This window comes from Rana temporaria, chromosome 2 (genome assembly GCF_905171775.1).
Source record: "Rana temporaria chromosome 2, aRanTem1.1, whole genome shotgun sequence".
NCBI lineage: Eukaryota > Metazoa > Chordata > Amphibia > Anura > Ranidae > Rana > Rana temporaria.
This window is the reverse complement of record NC_053490.1, coordinates 522,617,927-522,632,836: the sequence shown is the minus strand read 5'-3', so window position 1 is coordinate 522,632,836 and position 14,910 is coordinate 522,617,927. Positions and strand designations below refer to the sequence as shown.

General features: G+C 45.8%; 1 protein-coding gene across 3 annotated transcripts in view; it reads right to left on the bottom strand.

Moving 5' to 3' along the window:
- The window catches only part of ILDR2 (immunoglobulin like domain containing receptor 2), a 272,738-nt gene extending 258,108 nt beyond the window's left edge, over positions 1 to 14,630 (bottom strand). For all 3 annotated transcript variants that reach the window (XM_040339086.1, XM_040339087.1, XM_040339088.1), the window contains exons 1-2: positions 14,303 to 14,630; positions 3,084 to 3,203 (exon numbers count right to left, since the gene is read on the bottom strand). In XM_040339086.1, coding sequence (XP_040195020.1) covers positions 3,084 to 3,203; positions 14,303 to 14,597 — 415 coding nt within the window. In that variant the 5' untranslated portion in view covers positions 14,598 to 14,630. The remainder of the gene's footprint in view (positions 1 to 3,083; positions 3,204 to 14,302) is intronic.
- Positions 14,631 to 14,910: the final 280 nt, after the last annotated feature.

Below are 14,910 nucleotides of genomic sequence, written 5' to 3'. Positions count from 1 at the left end.
TATAAAAAAAAAAAATCCTCAGTTTAGGCCGATACGTATTCTTTTCCATTTTTTTGGTAAAGAAAAATCGCAATAAGCGTTTATTGATTGGTTTGCGCAAAATTTATAGCGTTTACAAAATAGGGGATAATTTTATGGCATTTTTATTAATAATTTATTTTTACTAGTTATGGCGGCGATCAGCGATTTTTATCGTGACTGAGACATTATGGCTAACACTTTTGACACTATTTTGGGGCCAATGTCATTTTTACAGCGAAAAGTGCTATAGAAATGCACTGATTACTGTCAAAATGACATTGGCAGTGAAGGGGTTAGCATGTAGGGGCGCTAAGGGGTTAAGTGTGACCTAAGGGAGTGATTCTTACTGTGTTGAGGCGGGGCCTGACGTGACATGTTACTGATCATCGTTCCCTATGACAGGGAAGACAATCAGTGGCAGTCACACTAGGCAGAACGGGGAAAGGTTTGTTTACATTCACCTCTCCCCGTTCTTCAGCTCTGTGACCCGATCGTGGGACACCGGCGGCGATCGGGTCCCGTGGGCGTGGTCACGGAGCACAGGACCACGGCTGGGCTCTTAAAGGCAATGTACATGTACGTGCTTGTGCCAAGCCGTGTCCTTCTGCCGTCGTATATCGGCGTGAAGGGATTGTTAAGCGGATAAAATGGAAGTTCCACTATTGGGTGGAACTCTGCTTTAAAAGCCCAAATCAAGTTTGGCCATATAGTCAAAATCAAATACGCTTATTCCACTGTCCCTAATCCATCTCCTGATAAAACAGAGCCTTAGGGGCACTCTGCACATGCTCAGTTTGGTGTGTATTGCAGGAGAGATTTTTTTTCCCTTTATCGGGAGGGTGCATGTGATCAGCACAGGGCCAATCAGCACTGTCCAGACAGAGGGTCAGGAGACCTGCAGGCTCATAGAACAATGAGAGGAGATTGAAAACTCCTTTAAGTTTTAAGCAGACACTGATAGAAGTCACAAGACTGTTATATACTGCTGATGAGAAGAGATGAAGAAGTTTATATTTACTAAAATAATTGCATTTCCATGTTCTGTGTACTGTGGGAGATGCAGATATAGTACATGCAGGCTCCTGGGGAGACCAGATATAGTACATGCAGGCTCCTGGGGAGACCAGATATAGTGAATGCAGGGTCCTGGGGAGACCAGATATAGTGAATGCAGGGTCCTGGGGAGACCAGATATAGTGAATGCAGGGTCCTGGAGAGACCAGATATAGTGAATGCAGGGTCCTGGGGAGATCAGATATAGTGAATGCAGAGTCATGGGGAGACCAGATATAGTGAATGCAGGCTCCTGGGGAGACCAGATATAGTGAATGCAGGCTCATGGGGATACCAGATATAGAGAATGCAGGGTCCTGGGGAGACAAGATATACAGTAGTAAATGTAGACTCCTGGGGAGACTAGATATAGTGAATGCAGGCTCCTGGGAAGACCAGATATAGTGACTGCAGAGTCCTGGGGAGACCAGATATAGTGAATGCAGGCTCCCAGGGAGATCAGATATAGTGAATGCAGGGTCCTGGGGAGACCAGATATAGTAAATGCAGGCTCCTGGGGAGACCAGATATAGTGAATGCAGGCTCCCAGGGAGATCAGATAAAGTGAATGCAGGGTCCTGGGGAGACCAGATATAGTGAATGCAGAGTCCTGGGGAGACCAGATATAGTGAATGCAGGGTCCTGGGGAGACCAGATATAGTGAATGCAGGGACCTGGGGAGACCAGATATAGTAAATGCAGGGACCTGGGGAGAGCAGATATAGTGAATGCAGGCTCCTGGGGAGACCAGATATAGTGAATGCAGGCTCCTGGGGAGACCAGATATAGTGAATGCAGGCTCCCAGGGAGATCAGATAAAGTGAATGCAGGCTCCCAGGGAGATCAGATAAAGTGAATGCAGAGTCCTGGGGAGACCAGATATAGTGAATGCAGGGTCCTGGGGAGATCAAATATAGTAAATGCATGGTCCTGGGGAGACCAGATATAGTAAATGCAGGTTCCTGGGGAGACCAGATATAGTGAATGCAGGGACCTGGGGAGACCAGATATAGTGAATGCAGGCTCCCAGGGAGATCAGATATAGTGAATGCAGAGTCCTGGGGAGACCAGATATAGTGAATGCAGGCTCCTGGGGAGACCAGATATAGTGAATGCAGGGTCCTGGGGAGATTAGATATAGTGAATGCAGAGTCCTGGGGAGACCAGATATAGTGAATGCAGGGTCCTGGGGAGACCAGATATAGTGAATGCAGAGTTCTGGGGAGACCAGATATAGTGAATGCAGGGTCCTGGGGAGACCAGATATAGTGAATGCAGAGTTCTGGGGAGACCAGATATAGTGAATGCAGGGTCCTGGGGAGAGCAGATATAGTGAATGCAGGGTCCTGGGGAGACCAGATATAGTGAATGCAGGGTCCTGGGGAGACCAGATATAGTGAATGCAAGTTTAGTACCTGCTGGAGATCATTGCCATTTCAATCCTTTTATATATACTGTATATTAATAGTCTAACTTGAAATAATGGCTGCTGGGGCCCGAGGGCCAATCAACAAATAACAAAGGGTTGCAGGTTGGGCGCCAGGGCATTCAAATATGGGCAAACGGCGCTTAGCCAGGTTATAACTATAACAGGCCACAATAGAAGATCTCCAATTAGACTGAAGGACCCGTCCATGCTCTGATAAACAGATGAATATTTTATAGGTCTCCTATGAAGTCGGAAGGCAATGCTGACAAATGGCTCTGTGACACGATCCTCCTCTCTGAGGAAATAAATAAAGACGTAACGTACAGACAAGGACCTGAGGATCGGCGGAAACCATTTGTCTGCAGGCTACGTTGACAAATTAGGGAAGGAAACCAACAATCCAACAAATCTTCCTTTCCTCATAACCATCACATAGAGCCTCATACAATACAGCAGGGCCCAGCGATTATTATCGATGACGCTTTCAACGGAACGCGTCCTGGGCGGCCACAATTCACACACTGTCCATCATCTGACCCAACACATTGCTGGCTGCTCAATGTTACACGGATGTACTCACCCATTACAAGGACCTCCACCCGGTCTTCGTTTTTGCCTTCCAGGTCATCGGAAACAGCGACAAGGCAGTAATAGAGGCCGCTATCTCCCCACTGCACAGTCCCAAACTCCAGGTCGGCATCTGAATTAAACAAAAAAAATACAGAAAGGAGATTAACCACTTTAGCCCCGGGCCTGTTTTTCAGAGTCGGTGTTTACGAGACAAAACCATTTTTTTTGGCTAGAAAATTACTTAAAGCGGGGGTTCACCCATAGCGAACACTCTTTCCCCTTAGATTCCTGCTCGTTTTCTCTAGGGGAATCGGCTATTTGTTTTAAAATATGTGCAGTACTTACCCGTTTACGAGATGCATCCTCTCCGTCGCTTCCGGGTATGGGCTGCGGGAATGGGCGTTCCTTCTTGATTGACAGTCTTCCGAGAGGCTTCCGGCGGTCGCATCCATCGCGTCACGATTTTCCGAAAGAGGCCGAACGTCGGTGCGCAGGCGCAGTATAGAGCCGCACCGACGTTCGGCTTCTTTCGGCTACGAGTGACGCGATGGATGCGACCGTCGGAAGCCTCTCGGAAGACTGTCAATCAAGAAGGAACGCCCGCTCCCGAAGACCCATACCCGGAAGCGACGGAAGAAGATGCATCTCGAAAACGGGTAAGTACGGCTCATATTTTAATACAAATAGCCGATTCCCCTAGACCGAACGAGCAGGAATCTAAGGGGAGAAAATTTTTTTTTTATAAATGGGTGAACTCCCGTTTTAAAACCCCCAAACATTATATATTTTTTTTTTCTAACACCCTAGAGAATAAAATGGAAGTCATTGCAATACTTTTTGTCACACCGTATTTGCGCAGCGGTCTTACAAGCGCACTTTTTTTGGAAAAAATTCACTTTTTTAAATGAAAAAATAAGACAACAATAAATTTGGCCCAATTTTTTTATAAATTGTGAAAGATAATGTTACGCCGAGTAAAATGATACCCAACATGTCACGCTTAAAAATTGCGCCCGCTCGTGGCATGGCGTCAAAACTTTTACCCTTAAAAATCTTGATAGGCGACGTTTAAAAAATTCTACAGGTTGCATTTTTTGAGTTACAGAGTAGGCCTAAGGCTAAAATTAATGCTCTCGCTCTAACGATCGCGGCGATACCTCACTTGCTATGAAGAAGCACTAAGGCATAGTGCGAAACGTCAGCTTTTCTTTTGTTTTCTTTTCTTTTAATTAAAGGAGGAGTTTTTTTGGAGTGCGGCTGTCCCAGCTTTTTTCCTTCATCCTAACCTCACTTGTGTGGTTTGAATACCGTTTTCATATGTCGGCGCTACTCGCGTATACGTTCGCTTCTACGCGCGAGCTCGTCGGGACGGGGCGCTTTAAAAAAAATTTTTTTTGCTTTTCGCATTTATTTTTATTTATTTTAGAATTTTTAACACTGAAAAACAAAAAACAAAAAAAATTATCACTTTTATTCCTATTATAAGGAATGTAAACATCCCTTGTAATAGAAAAAAACATGACAGGTCCTCTTAAATATGAGATCTGGGGTCAAAAAGACCTCAGATCTCATATTTGGGCTTAAATGCAAAAAAAAAAAAAAAAATTTGGAAATGTCATTTTTTCAAATGACAAAAAAAAAAAATGTTTCTTTAAGACGCTGGGCGGGACTGACGTTTTGACGTCACTTCCGCCCAGCGGAGCTATGGGGACGGGCGAAGGAGATTTTTCCTTCAGTCTCGTCCCCGCTCACCAGCCGGATGGTCGCGATCTCCTCCGCCGCTACCGTCGGCTACGGTAAGCGGCGGAGGGCGCGGGAGAGCGGCGGGAGGGGGGGGCCCCTCTCCCGCCACCGATAACGGCGATCTCGCGACCGCCATTATCGTTAACACGGCCGCCCACAGAAGAGATGAATATCTCGATTGTGGCAGCAGCTGCTGCCATTACCGAGATATTCATCTCTAAAGTGAGGACGTATAACGACGGTGGGCGGTCGGCAAGTAGTTAAAAGGAGGAAGTTGGGAAATGTGATGAGTAACATTAATGCAGGGCTCGACAAATCCCGGTCGCCAGGTCGCCATGGCAACTAGAAATAGTGTCCTGGCGACTTGGCTTGGAAGGTGGGCTGGCGCCATCTGGTGGTGAGCCGTTGGTATTACAAGTTATTACCACCAGATGTGAGCTGGCGCCATCTGGTGGTGGCCGTTGGTATTACAAGTTAAGCATTACAAGTTTAACAGCAATTCTAATGTAATTTTTCACTATTTTCACTGCCATCTTCTTCCCTCTAATTGGAACCCCCAAACATTATATATATTTTTTATCCTAACACCCTAGAGAATAAAATGGCGATCGTTGCAATACTTTCTGTCACGCCGTATTTGCGCAGTGGTCTTACAAGCGCACTTTTTGGGGAATTACACTTTTTTTAATTAAAAAATAAGACAACAGTAAAGTTATCCCCATTTTTTTTATATTATGAAAGATAATGTTACGCCGAGTAAATTCATACCCAACATGTCACGCTTTAAAATTGCGTCCGCTCGTGGAATGCCGACAAACTTTTACCCTTTAAAATCTTCATAGGCGACGTTTAAAAAAATCTACAGGTTGCATGTTTTAAGTTACAGAGGAGGTCTAGGGCTAGAATTATTGCTCTCGCTCTATCAATCACGGCGATACCTCACATGTGTGGTTTGAACACCGTTTACATATGCGAGCGCTGCTCACATATGTGTTCGCTTCTGCGCGCAAGCTCGTCGGGACGGGGTGCGTTTTCTGGCTCCTAACTTTTTCTAGCTGGCTCCTAGATTCCAAGCAAATTTGTCAAACCCTGACTTAAAGTGTTACTAAACCCACAACAGTAAAATCGGTCTGTATATGCAGTAAAGCATGCTTGATATACTTCACTGTGGAACCTAAGGGGTTAATCATCTTTATTGTGTAAAAATGCTGTTTGTTCCTGTCTTCTCTGATCCTCCCCTTCATCCACTGACCCCAATCCATCTCCTGATAACACAGAGTCTATGGAGTCAGGCTGCACATGCTCAGTTTGGTGTGTATTGCTAGGGAGGTTTTTGTTTTTTTTCTTGGGAGGGTGCATGTGATCAGCACAAGGCCAATCAGCACCATCCAGACAGAGGATTAGGGGTCTTGCAGTCTCATAGGACAGTCAGAGGAGAATGAAAACTCCTCCTTTAAGCTTTTACCAGACACGGATAGAAGACACAAGACTGCTTTATACTGCTGATGAGAAAAGGTATTTAAATTTACTAAAATAATTGGATTTCCATGTTCTGTGTACTGTGGGAGACCAGAAATAGTAACTGCAGGCTCCTGGGTTTAGTAACACTAAAACCACTAGCTGACCGCCCTATAGTAGTTTACTACTACAGGGTGGCAGCTCTGTACAGGATCATATACCGTATTTATCGGCGTATACCGTGCACTTTTTCCCCTTAAAATCAGGGGAAAATCGTGGGTGCGCGATATACGTCGATACCCCGCTGTCTCCGACATTGTCTCCGACATCTCCGACATTGTCCGAGCCGAGTGTACTGCGCACTCGGCTAGGTTCGGCCACGCTCGGCTCCGCCCAAAGCTACGCGAGAGGAGCCGAGAGAAGCCAAGTGAAGCCGAGTGTGCAGGAAATCCGGCTCTGCACAGCGCGCCAAATTCAAACACACGACGCTGCAACCCCTCGACGGACCCCGCCGCAGACGGACATCCACAAGGTTCGACGAACCCCGCCGCAGACGGACACCCACAAGGCTCGACGGACTCTGCGCAAGGCCGCAGACGGACGCCGGACAAGGCCGCAGACGGACGCCGGACAAGGCCGCCGATGGACGCCGGGCAAGACAGCAGACGGACCCCGTGCAAGGCTGGACGGACCTGCGCAAGGCCGCAGACGGCCGCCGGACAAGGCCGCCGATGGACGCCGGGCAAGACATCCAAAATGTAAGTTTTCCCCTAAACTTCCCTCCTCAGCTTGGGGTGCGCGCTATACGCCAGCGCGGTATATGCTGATAAATACGGTATATATATTTACGTTGGCAGAATGGCATGGCTGTGCAAAGGGACGTACCTGTACGTCCCTTTTAAATCGCGGCACTGCGGGAGCGCACGCCCGCCGCAAGCTCCGTCAGTGTGACCGCGGGTCCCGCAGACTCGATGTCCACCGGGTGCCTGTGATCGTGTCACGGAGCTGCAGAACGGGGAGATGCCTATGTAAACAAGGCATTTTCCTGTTCTGCCTAGTGATAGGACACTTCTGCTCCCTGTCATCGGCAGCCGTGATCAGTGTTGTATCACTTGTGGCCCAGCCCCCCCCACAGTTAGAATCACTCCCTAGGACACACTTAACCCCTTCATGGCCCCCTAGTGGTTAACCCCTTCCTGCCAGTGTCATTTACACAGTAATCAGTGCATTTTTATAGAACTGATAGCTGTATAAATGACACCTCTGGCCACATGTGGTATTGCATGCCATTGAAGTCAATGTAGAACAAATTATTTAAATTTCCATTGACTTCTATGGGGAAACTAGCTTTGATATGCGAGTACTTTGGATTACGAGCATTCTCCCGGAACGGATTATGCTCGTAATCCGAGGTTCCACTGTAGTGATCCTGCACTTCCGCCTGCAGGGGGCGCGCACATGCCACTTCTGCTGTAATTATTTACAGCAAAAGCCGATCGGTGGGTACCAAGCTTTCGATTTCCTCTGGCACCGGCTGATTGTCAGTAAACCACGCAGAATGGAGATCTGCCTATGTAAACAAGGCAGATCTCCGTTCTGAAAGGGGGCAAGGGATGGATTCCGTGTTCCTGCAAAGCAGGTAATAAAATCCATCTCTTCCCCTAGTAAAAGCAGCACATAAAGTACACAAAAACACTGGCTAGGCACACAGTTAACCCTTTGATTGCTCTGGATATTAAACCCCTTCCCAGCCAGTGTCATTAGTACGGTGACAGTGCGAACTTTTAGCACTGATCACTGTATTAGTGTCACTGGTTCCTGCAAAGTGTCAGTTAGTGCGTAACTGTCTGCTGCAACAGCGAAGTCCTGCTATAAGTCGCTGATCACTGCCATTACTAGTATTAAAAAAAAAACAGTAAATATATCTCATCGCTTGTAGACGCTATAACGTTCGCTTAACCACTTAAGACCCGGACCTTTAGGAAACTAAAGGACCTAGCCAGTTTTTGCGATTCGGCACTGCATCGCTTTAACTGACAATTGCGCGGTCGTGCGACGTGGCTCCCAAACAAAATTGGCGTCCTTTTTTTTCCCACAAATAGAGCTTTCTTTTGGTGGTATTTGATCACCTCTGCGGTTTTTATTTTTTGCGCTATAAACAAAAATAGAGCGACAATTTTGAAAAAAATTCAATATTTTTTACTTGTTGCTATAATAAATATCTCCAAAAAATATATAAAAAAATTTTTTTTCCTCAGTTTAGGCCGATACGTATTCTTCTACCTATTTTTGGTAAATAAGCGTTTATCGGTTGGTTTGCGCAAAATTTATAGCGTTTACAAAATAGGGGATAGTTTTATTGCATTTTTATTATTTTATTTTTTTTACTACTAATGGCGGCGATCAGCGATTTTTTTCGTGACTGCGACATTATGGCGGACACTTCGGACAATTTTGACACATTTTTGGGACAATTGTCATTTTCACAGCAAAAACTGCATTTAAAATGCATTGTTTATTGTGAAAATGACAGTTGCAGTTTGGGAGTTAACCACAAGGGGGCGCTGAAGGGGTTAAGTGTGACCTAATTTGTGTTTCTAACTGTAGGGGGGTGTGGCTGTAGGTGTGACGTCATCGATTGTGATTCACTATATAAGGGAACACGCGATCGATGACAGCGCCACAGTGAAGAACGGGGAAGCTGTGTTTACACGCGGCTCTCCCCGTTCTTCAGCTCCGGGGACGGATCGCGGGACTCCAGCGGCGATCGGATCCACAGGTCCCGCGGTCGCGGTCACGGAGCTTCGGACCGGGTCGCGCGCAGCGGGCGCGCACCCACGACCCACGGCTGGGCACTTAAAGAGGACGTACCTGTACGTGCCTGTGCCCAGCCGTGCCATTCTGCCGACGTATATGTGCAGGAGGCGGTCCTTAAGTGGTTAAACAAATCAATATTTTTATTTTACCAAAAATATGTAGCAGAATACATATTGGCCTAAATTTATGAAGATTTTTTTTTCTATATTGGATATGTTTTATAGCACAAAATAAAATTATTATCATTTTTTTTTTAACCTTGTTAGTCTTTTTTTGTTTATAGCGCAAAAAAATAGATAGTGTTAACTTTACCTTTTTTTGCCTAATACTCAGATTTCTGGTTGAACATTCATAGACAAATGGTTCGTTGGAACATTCTTGCCATCGCCGAGTCAATGAATTGCATTTGAAAGCCCTTACATTTCCACCCTGACCCGCTATGTGAACGGAATCCCGGGCATATTAAACAGGTTTCATTACAATATGTAGAAATATTTCCCAAACCAAAGGAACGCATTCACAGTCAGAGTTTTGTTTGTTCGAGAAAGAAAATTCCATCCTGCTCCTTCCAATTTTCTAGTCTGCGCAGTCCAGTACTAAGGTTGATTTAACTCCATGAACCATATTAAAACAATTGTTCTGAAAATAAGAATTCTACTTGTGTGTGGCTAGCTTAGGGCTACCCTCACACCCGCGATTAAGGCCGGAGCGAATTGCAGCGCCAGGTCCTGCTGCGGCTCTGAGGGCAATGTAACTGCATTTGTGTATATTTCTATGCTTTTCACTAAGGTACCGTTATGCTTCCACCTTGTGGTCACTCTACTAATTGCAGTTATTTTCTGTAAATCCTCCCCTTTGAATGATACAATTTCCTCCCTCCTCATTGTAAGATCCTCTTATTCTTCCCACAAGACACACACTGACACCAGGGAGGAAATATTACTTCAGATACAAACATAGACTGAATTATATTGTTTGCCTGCACCTTATTTTATCCAGGCCATTATTCCCCTCACCATCAGCAACAGTGGGGCATATTTCCTGCTCTGACAATGGGGTTATATTCTTCCTATTGATACCAATACTGGGGAACTATTCCTCCCACTGACACCAATGATGGGCCACTATTTCTCCCACTGACACCAATGATGGGCCACTATTTCTCCCACTGACACCAATGATGGGCCACTATTCCTCCCACTGATACCAATGATGGGCCACTATTCCTCCCACTGATACCAATGATGGGCCACTAATTCTCCCACTGATACCAATGATGGGCCACTATTCCTCCCACTGACACCAATGATGAGCCACTATTCTTCCCACTGATACCAATGATGAGGCACTATTCCTCCCACTGACAACAGAGCACAATTTCTTCCACTGACATCAACAACGGGGCACTATACCTCCCACTGACACCAATGATGGGCCAGTGGGCCACTATTCCTATCACTGACAACAATGACGGAGTGCTATTGCTCCCACAGACACCAATGACGGATCACTATTTCTTCCACTGACACCAATGATGGGCCACTATTCCTCCCACTGACACCAATGATGGGGCACAATTTTATCATAGACAACATTGACGGGTCACTATTCCTCCCACAGACACCAATGATGAAGCACTTTTTTTCCCCACCGACACCAATGATGGGGTACTATTTATTTCAGTGACACCAATGATGGGGTATTATTACTTATACTAATGGTGGGACACTATTCCTCCCACTGACACCAATGATGGGGCACTATTCCTCCCACTGACACCAACGACAGAGCCCTATTTCTTCCACTGACACCAATGATGGGATACTATTACTAAAACTAATGATGGGAAACTATCCCCCCCCCCACTGACACCAATGATGGGACACTATTACTAAAACTAATGATGGGACACTATTCCCCCCCACTGACACCAATGATGGGACACTATTACTAAAACTAATGATGGGACACTATTCCCCCCCACTGACACCAATGATGGGGCACTATATCATCCACTGATACCAACAATGGGGCACTATTTCCCCTTTTAGTACTAACGATGGGGTATTGTTGACTCCCACTGATGCTGGGACCTTTTCTTTTCCTACTGGCCATAGTCTGCCTTCCCTAAAGTTTGAAGTCCCTTTGTTTAGAAAGTTTGGGCCCCCCCCCCCCCTCCCCGTGTTATCTGATGAAGACTGTGCATGCTCCATTCAGGACATGACTAGGAAGGGATAACTCACAATTGCAGCATATGGAGTGATAATGCCAACCTACTGTAATGTTAGAAGTCTCGCTTTAATCAACAATTCCCAGCAGGCTCTGGAAAGAACAATCAAGCAGTATTGGGCTTGTAAACGTCGGCTTTATAATGGCTACATTAGAATGTGGCGTGTATACATCACACTGAGTGACGGGGACATAAACCCAGTGACAGGACATACGAGTTTGCCCTCCATAGAAAGTGATCAGCAAGATCATTCCCGGGTCCCCTCCCCCCCCCCCCAGAGACGGGATTTACTGGAAACTCTGATTACTTGGCTGGCTGATGTTGGGGACAGAAAGTGATTAAAGCAAACGTTAGATAATCACTAGGAAATAAACAAGGAAAAGGATTTCATGTAAAAAGTGCAATTAAAATTCCAGGAAAACAGCTAAATCCACAGATGAAATACATATAGGGGAGCTCTTTAACCACTTTAGACCCGGACCATATTGCTGGTCAAAGACCAGAGCACTTTTTGCGATTCGGCACTGCGTCGCTTTAACTGACAATTGCGCGGTTGTGCGACGTGGCTCCCAAACAAAATTGGCGTCTTTTTTTCCCCCACAAATAGAGCTTTCTTTTGGTGGTATTTGATCACCTCTGCGTTTTTTTTTTTTTGCGCTATAAACAAAAATAGAGCGACAATTTTGAAAAAAAATCTATTTTTTTTACTTTTTGCTGTAATAACGATTCCCCCAAAAATATATAAAAAAATAAAATGTCCTCAGTTTAGGCCGATACGTATTCTTCTACCTATTTTTGGTAAAAAAAATCGCAATAAGCGTTTATCGGTTGGTTTGCGCAAAATTTATAGCGTTTACAAAATAGGGGATAGTTTTATTGCATTTTTATTATTTTTTTTTTTTTTTACTACTAATGGCGGCGATCAGCAATTTTTTTCGTGACTGCGACATATTGGCGGACACTTCGAACAATTTTTACACATTGTCATTTTCACAGGAAAAAATGCATTTAAAATGCATTGTTTACTGTGAAAATGACAATTGCAGTTTGGGAGTTAACCACAGGGGGCGCTGATGGGGTTAAGTGTGACCTCATTTGTGTTTCTAACTGTGGCTGTAGGTGTGACGTCATCGATTGTGATTCCCTATATCAGGGAACACACAATCAATGACGACGCCACAGTGAAGAACGGGGAAGGTGTGTTTAAACACAGCTCTCCCCGTTCTTCAGCTCCGGGGACCGATCGCGGGACTCCAGCGGCGATCGGGTCCCGCGGGCTCGGTCACGGAGCTTCAGGCCGGATCGCGGGTGCGCGCGCGCCCGCGACCCACGGCTGGGCATTATACAATCACGTACAGATACGTGATTGTGCCCAACCGTGCCATTCTGCCGACGCATTTCGGTGTTAGGCGGTCCTTAAGTGATTAAAGGGGTTGTAACGGAAAATATTTTTTTTCCTAAATATCTTCCTTTACCTTAGTGCAGTCCTCCTTCACTTACCTCATCCTTCCATTTTGCTTTTAAATGTCCTTATTTCTTCTGAGAAATCCTCACTTCCTGTTCTTCTGTCTGTAACTCCACACAGTAATGCGAGGCTTTCTCCCTGGTGTGGAGTGTCGTGCTCGCCCCCTCCCTTGGACTACAGGAGAGTCAGGACGCTCTCTACGTTGCAGATAGAGAAAGGAGCTGTGTGTTAGAGAGCGTCCTGACTCTCCTGTAGTCCATGGGAGGGGGCGAGCATGACACTCCACACCAGGGAGAAAGCCTTGCATTACTGTGTGGAGTTACAGACAGAAGAACAGGAAGTAAGGATTTCTCAGAAGAAATAAGGACATCTAAAAGCAAAATGCAAGAATGAGGTAAGTGAAGGAGGACTGCACTAAGGGAAAGGAAGCTACTTAGGGGAAAAAAAATTACCTTTACAACCCCTTTAACCTGCAAAGGATTAACCACTTGCCGACCACGTAACGCACAAATACGTCGGCAGAATGGCTCGTGTGGGCAAAGCAACGTACCTGTACGTTGCTTTGAAAATCACGCCCTGCGGGCGTGCACCACCAGCAGCGCGTGACTGTCCGCCGCGAGCTCCGTGACCATGCCTGCGGGACCCGCAGACTCAATGTCCACCGGTGTCCCGCGATCGTGTCACGGAGAGGCAGAACGGGGAGATGCCTATGTAAACAAGGCATTTCCCTGTTCTGCCTAGTGACATGACAGGGATCTGCTGCTCCCTGTCATCGGAAGCAGGGATCACTGTCGTGTCACGACAGTTAGAATCACTCCCTAGGAAACACTTTCTCGCCCCCTAGTGGTTAATACCTTCCCTGCCAGTGTCATTTACACAGTAATCAGTGCATTTTTATAGCACTAATCGCTGTATAAATGACAATGGTCCCAAAATAGCATCAAAAGTGTCTGATGTGTCCGCATAATGTCGCAGTAACGATAAAAATCGCAGATCGCCGCCATTACTAATAAAAAAATATATAATAAAAATGTCATAAAACGATCCCCTATTTTGTGGATGCTATAACCAATCAATAAACGTTTATTGCGATTTTTTTTACCAAAAATATGTAGAAGAATCGGCCTAAACTGAGGAAACTGTTTTTTTTTTATATATATATATTTTTGGGGGATATTTATTATAGCAAAAAGTAAAAAATATTGCATTTTTTTTCAAAATTGGCGCTCTATTTTTGTTTATAGCGCAAAAAAAAAAACCCGCAGAGGTGATCAAATACCACCAAAAGAAATCTCTATTTGTGGGGAAAAAAGGACGTCAATTTTGTTCGGGAGCCACGTCGCACGACCGCGCAATTGTCAGTCAAAGCGACGCAGTGCCGAATCGCAAAAAGGGGCCAGGTCCTTAACCTGCATAATGGTCCGGGTCTTAAGTGGTTAAATGTAAAAATGTGACGGAACGTAATAAATGAATGTCGGTACTCGCTAAACAATAATTATAAATGAAGCTACGTTACCGTTAACGATGGAGATGTCTCTCCCCTTGTAGAAGTCCCCCATCGTCACAGACGTCCCCAGTTTGGAGGCCACGGGACGCACCGTCCGGCTGCCGTCGGCACAGTCCAAGTACTGGATCCCTCCCATGTTGGCCTTGTTGGGGGGTTTGCTGATGCCCAGCAGCTCCTCTGTACGGTCCTGGCAGAAAGACTTGTATTTCCACTGCACCAGGACTGGCTGAGAAGAGGTGGTGGAGTAATGGCACCGCAGCAAGGTAGGTTGGAAGAGCAAGACCGCCTTCTTGTGATCAGGCATAGTGACCTGTACCCCATGGGACCGACCTGCAGAGACACAACACAATCGCATATGAATGACGGGAACTACAAGAAAAAATCCGACTCATATACAGCACAATTCAAGTGTTACTAAACCCAGGACTCTGCAGTCACTATATCTGGTCTCCCCAGGACTCTGCATTCACTATATCTGGTCTCCCCAGGACTCTGCAGTCACTATATCTGGTCTCCCCAGGACCTTGCATTCACTATATCTGGTCTCCGCAGAACCCTGCATTCACTATATCTGGTCTCCCCAGGACCCTGCATTCACTATATCTGCTCTCCCCAGG